At 50.1% G+C, this 6000-nt stretch overlaps 1 protein-coding gene and 1 pseudogene across 1 annotated transcript in view; one reads left to right on the forward strand and one right to left on the reverse strand.

Moving 5' to 3' along the window:
• Positions 1-2399: 2399 nt before the first annotated feature.
• Positions 2400-3412, reverse strand: LOC106698052 (annotated as a pseudogene).
• Positions 3413-3913: 501 nt separating this feature from the next.
• Positions 3914-6000, forward strand: part of A3GALT2 (alpha 1,3-galactosyltransferase 2) — a 9261-nt gene continuing 7174 nt past the window's right edge. Inside the window, 1 exon segment of the mRNA XM_006094203.3 lies at positions 3914-3981. Coding sequence (XP_006094265.3) covers positions 3959-3981 — 23 coding nt within the window. The 5' untranslated portion in view covers positions 3914-3958.

A 6000-nucleotide genomic window follows, 5' to 3' on the forward strand; every position in this document is an offset into this window, starting at 1 on the left:
CTGGCCTGCTCCTGACCTTCTCTAGGTTTTTCCTTCAGTGTTTCCACTTGTTTAAAACATAGGATTTAGGCCGAGGGCCAACCTACTGAATCAGAGAATCTAAGGGTGGGGCCCTGGAAGATCAAGCCCACAGAGCCAATACCCTCATCTTGATAGCACCTTTCTGGAAAGCCTGTTAAAATGTAGCTACTCCTGCCCTGGCTGATAGCTCAGTTGGTTAGAGCATAGTCCTGATACTGATACACTAATGCAGTGGTTCTCAACCTGTGGGTCGCGACCCCTTTGGCGGTCAAACGACCCTTTCACAGGAGTCGCCTAAGACCATTCTGCATATCAGATATTTACATTACGATTCATAACAGCAACATTACAGTTATGAAGTAGCAACGAAAATAATTTTATGGTTGGGTCACAACATGAGGAACTGTATTTAAAGGGCCAGAAGGTTGAGAACCACTGCTCTAATGGGTTCCATCCCCAGTCAGGGCACCTACAAGCAGCAACCAATGAATGCAAAAATAAATGGGACAACAAATCGATGTTTCTCTCGCTCTCTAAAACCAATTTTTAAAATATATGTACTGTCCTAGCCGGTTTGGCTCAGTGGATAGAGTGCTGGCCTGTGGACTGAAGAGTCCCAGGTTCCATTCCAGTCAAGGGCACAATCCTGGGTTGCGGGCTCGATCCCCAGTAGGGGGCGTGCAGGAGGCAGCCGATCCATGATTCTCTCTCATCAGTGATGTTTCTCTCTCTCCCTCTCCCTTCCTCTCTGAAATCTATAAAAATATATTTTAAAAAAATAATAAAATAAAATAAATGTACTACCCGGAAGAGGAGGAAAAACAGATTACAGGCTTACCTTGAATTTTTGCGCTTTATTGCAGTTCACAAATACTGCATTTTTCCCCCCAACAAATTAAAGGATTCTGGCAACCTTGCCTCGAGCAAGCACTTTCCAACAGCATCTGGTCTCTGAGTCTCTGTGTCTGCTGCTGGGAAGATGCTGGGAAGACTGTTGGAATGAGATTAGCACATGAACTGATTGACAGCAGCAGCAGGGGTTGAGAGGATCTGAGATTTCCAGTTTTAAGTTCTGTGGTAAAATGCTACCAACAGCATCACATGCTACAGAGAAATTGTTTGTGAAGGGAAGAGTCAACTAGGGCAAACTTCATTGTCTTATTTTAAGAAATTCCCCAGTCGCCCCAACCTTCAGCAACCACCACCCCGATCAGTCAGCAACCATCAACATCGAGGCAAGACCCTCCACTAGCAACAAGATTACAGCTTGCTGAAGGCTCAGATGATGGCTAGCATTTTTAGCAATAAAGTCTTTGTAAACTAAGTTATGTGCATTATTTTAGACATAATGCTATTATTACTTAAAAGGCTACCGTAGCCTGGCTGGTGTGGCTCAGTGGGTGAGCTTCGACTCATGAAGCAGAAGGACATGGATTGATTCCTGGTCAGAACACATGCTGGGGTTTCAGGCTCCATCCCCAGTAGGGGGCGTGCAGGAGTCAGCCAATCAATGATTCCCTCTCATCACTGATGTTTCTATCTTTCCCTCTCCCTTTCTCTCTGAAATCAATAAAGAATATATTTTAAAAATAATAAAAGGCTACAGTATAGTGTAAACATGGCTTTTCTATGTACTAGGAAACCAAAAACTTCCCATGGCTCACTTTATTTCAACATTCGCTTTATTGTGGTGGTCTGGCACCGAATCGACAGTTGATAGCCCAGAGGGTGGAGCCAGGACTGGAAAGTCTGGTTGTTCCAGGAGATAGGGAATGGCTCGCAGGACCAGGGGCCAGCATAGCCCCTGAGCTGAGGGGGAAGAGGGGGGGCATAAAGGACCTTGGGGAGGGCACCTAGTGGAGAGGGCACCCGGGTCGCCCACTGCCCTGCCCCTCCCGCTGCAGGAAGTGGGCAGGTACGCTGTGGCCTGGGTGGCTCTGGGCAAGTCTGCACTCTGGACCTCGACATTCCCCTCCTGGCAGACAGTGAAAGCCAGGCCACACCTGAGTTTGTTTTGGTGTGCATGGTGGAGAAGGAAACCTAAATTCCCAAGAGGGCATGGTGAATTTGAGGGAGCTGACTTAGGTAAATATGGGCACTGTTTCCTGTTTTTTTGTTTTTTGTGTGTTTTCTTTTTAAACAAGTTTATTTAAACAAGACACTTGAAGGGAAAACTAGGATTCATTTTTTTAGAGTAATTTATCCCTCCTTAAAAACAGATTGCCCTACGTGTAACAGCTATGTACAAAGCAGTTATAAAATTGTCCTTGGTTTTACAATGATAAATGAAAAACATTAAAATTCTTCAATCCAACAAGGTAGGCACGAATTTGTATGTTGTTCTTTTTTGTTAAACAGTGCGAGTAAAATAACTTACCGGAATATAAAGATAAGAGCTGGATGAGCATGCCACTAATGGAGAAAGGGGGTGTTTTCACAGATCCAGTATTTTCCCCATCCCATCTCCGTGTGATGTAGATCAAAACATAACCATTGGCCATTTAGTTTAAAAAAATGCAAATGCTGGTGCACATACATCAGTTACTTTATGTGCAATAAAGGAATGGGGAAGGGGGAAATGAAAGAATAGAGAAAACTATCCTGTGGCAGTCAGATGTGTTGAAACCAAATTGCAGTTTTCTAATTGAGAATGTCTTCTTGGTCTGGAGGAAGAGTTCTGGAGTAAATAGCAGGTTCCCTTTTTAGCAGACACCTGTCTGCTGCTGGAACACATCGACTGTCTTCCTCCTCCATTTCCAACTGTGCAGGTGTGTCTGTTTCATTGATTGGCTGGCTGTCCGTCAAATTGGAATCTGATCTGCCTCATTGACAAACCCTGTCATTCACAATAGGCTTTCCTTAGTTTACTAAGCGGTGTGTGCCTCTTAATCTTAAACTGCACCCCAGAACCACCCTGCCCCGCCACCTTCAAATTCGTATGATCGTGTTCTCAGTCTTGACTCCTTCCTTGGGCTTTGTGTCGACCATGGCGAGCGCCGGAGTCTCCAGCTGCCGCTTCACAAGAGGAACCAGGCCCGCCCGGAAGGAGCACGCGAGCAGCACCAGGAGCGGCCTGGGCACTGCTGCTTTGCTTTGGGTGGAAGGCCCCACCCCATCGCCGTTTGAAGGGTGCAGCCTTCACTATATTTTTGTTCCTGTTTACACTTTACACAAAATTTCTCCAACCTTTGATTACAGTCCAGAGTTTAAAAAGTGTTTCCAACATTCATGTACATACTTAAATGTATATAATGGAAACAAAACTTTCACAAAACAACACCTACCTTTATGTACCATGCATTCTGGTGTTTTCTTTTCCATTCTCTTCCTGGTCACACTTTTTAAGTCTTGGTCACGATCCATGAAATCGATTTCATGGCTCTCGGATGGATCACAACCTGCATCTCAAAAAACGCTGCCCAGTGCAAACTCTCCAGAAATCCCGTATCCGCTCTCTCGAGTGGCTCTTCCACTGTCCTGGTGACTTACCCATTTGACTGAGGAGGTGAAGAACTCCTGGGTAACCGGTCCAGGATCGCAATCCGCAATCGGGAGGCAAGTGCCCTGAGGCTCTGGCTGAAGCCTTTCTCGATGAGACCAGAAGACACTGGAAAGGGCACTAGGAGCGTAGAGAGGAAAAGGGAGTCAGTACAAAGTAGTGCAGAGCCTCTGGCCAATCAGAGCTGGCCTTCTTCAGGTCCACTCTTTTCCAGGTGATTGGCCCCAAGGGGGTTCCCAGCCCCCACCCCAGCCTGGGGCCAGCCTCCTGCAGCAGGTGCCACTCCTAAGTCCCACACCAGGCCGGGCGTTCATTCCTGCCTGCTCCTGTGGGTGTGGTTCCAGATGGCCTGTAACTGCTTTGTCCCAGGCACAGGGTCATTTGCTTCCCAGCTGAGCTGAGAGAGTTCTTGGAAGGCTGCCCCACCAGCTTCTCAACATGGCTCTCAAAGAGGGACTCAGGTGAGTGGGGACACCCCCAGCGTGGGACAGCTGACCTGAGAGGAGTCTAGAACAGCCAAGGAGGCACCAAGACAGTCCTGGGAGAAGGTGACTCTCAGAGGGAACACGGCCCACGGGGTAGATAGAGACGGCAGGGGACGATCCGGGAGATCTCGTAGCCTGTGAGGAGCTGGGTAAGTCCTCTTGCTTCCCTAACTCTGAGCCCCTTGGTGAGCCAGAGAAGGCAGGCCCGGGGGCTGCACCCCCACTGTAACAGAGGCCTCCACGTTCCCACGGCAGTGACTGTCCAGGATTGGAAGCTTCTACCTGCTTAAGAAGTAATGACTGATCTTTAACCCCTACAGGGAAGGTACAGGGAACAGGACATGGGGTGGGCTTGAGGGACCACCTTCTGCAGATAGAAGAGGGGTGAAAGGGGTCCTTTTGGAAATATCTGAGAAGGGAATGTGGAGGAATAGGCCAGGCAGCGGCCAGATGGACTCAGGGCTCCCAGGCTGGGGCACGGCAAGGCGGCAGGAACTGGCGGGAGCCTGCCGCAGGCCTGGGTCTCAGCACCCTCCCAGGCCTGACGGTTTGCGCCCACCTGGGGCAGCTCTGCCTGGCTGCCTGGTGGAGGCCCAGTGCCCCAGATAAGCATCGGGACAGCAGTGAGAGCAAAGGTCCCAGCCAGCCTCTTCCTGCCCGGCACCACAGAGGGTACCTCCTGTCGCGTACCTGGCAGCCCTGCTTCTTGGGAGCCGGAAAGGCCCTGGTGCAGCCAGCCCTCCAGGAGCTCAGCGTGGAGCTGGAGAGTGAGGAGGGAGAAAGGCTTTTTGTAGGAGAGACACTGACTTGGGACCGTGAGGAGCCTTGGGAGGAGCCAGGCCTATGGGAAACGGTAGCAGGGACGTTTGGAAGACGAGCGTCCGGGTTGGGCTGGGGCCAGGCCATAAAAAGCCCCAAACGCCAGGCTCCGGCTTGGGAGTCAGACAGACCTACGTTCGAACCTCAGCTCCAGCACTCCTAGCTGTGTGAGCCTGAGCGAGTGATTTCACCTTTCGGAGCCACAGTCCCCTTGTTTACAAGGTGGAGGTAATCACTGTATCTTCCTCAAGCGATCGTGGTCAGACTTCCGTGAGAGAGGGACATAGAACTGTCAGCACAGCATCTGCCTCAGTAAGCGTCTGGGATCATTCAGAGAGTGCAGAGCTGACCCTAAAGAAAATGGTGTTTTGAGCAAAGGAGAAACCATCAGTTTAGGAAAGAGAATGAAGACCAGGAACCCACTGATTACCTCATTCATTTACTGAACAAATAACTATTAATACCGCCAACTCTGAGGCAGGCTCTCAGATCCAAAGTCGAATAAAACAGGAAACTCGTGGCCTGGTGGGGCAGTCAGTCTAGTTCGGCAGGTGCTAGAGTAGAGGTGTGCACAGGAGGAGCTCTTGGGAGGGCGGGTGTTGAGGGGAAGGTCAAGGAAGGCGTCCCCAGGAGGAAGCTGGGTATTGAGGGATGATTGGGAGCTTGGTGGTGGTTGATGGGGAAAGAGCGATCTGGGTGAAGATACAGAGGTGGGAGGACCCAGAGTCAAAGCAAGTCTAGGAATCACAGGATGGAGACTGGGAGGCAGGTGAGGGGAGTTGCAGGAATCTATCTGATGAGAAACAATGAGGGGGAAGAATTCAGTGGGGTGGAGAAGAGGGAGCTTAGAGCTCTACGAGGGAGGCAAATGCAGTGGAACTTGGTGACTGAATGGCTGTGAGGGGAGGGGTGGCGGGAAGGGTCCACTGGGTAACGGGGACCAGTCACGGAGAACGCAGAAGGAAGAAGAGATCAGGGAAATGCAAATGCAGCTTGGGAAGCCGAGTTGGAGGTGTCTGTGGGACACCCAGGGAGACACCGCAGTCCAGGAGACACACGGTGCCTGAGTCCAGTGCTCAGTGAGAGCTGGGCTAGACTCGGTTTTCGGAGTCATTGGTAGAGAAAAGACAAGGGGTGAAAGAGGGCGCACGCAGAATCCCTTAACTGGATTCCAAA

This window comes from Myotis lucifugus, unplaced genomic scaffold (assembly GCF_000147115.1).
Source record: "Myotis lucifugus unplaced genomic scaffold, Myoluc2.0 scaffold_131, whole genome shotgun sequence".
Taxonomy (NCBI): domain Eukaryota; kingdom Metazoa; phylum Chordata; class Mammalia; order Chiroptera; family Vespertilionidae; genus Myotis; species Myotis lucifugus.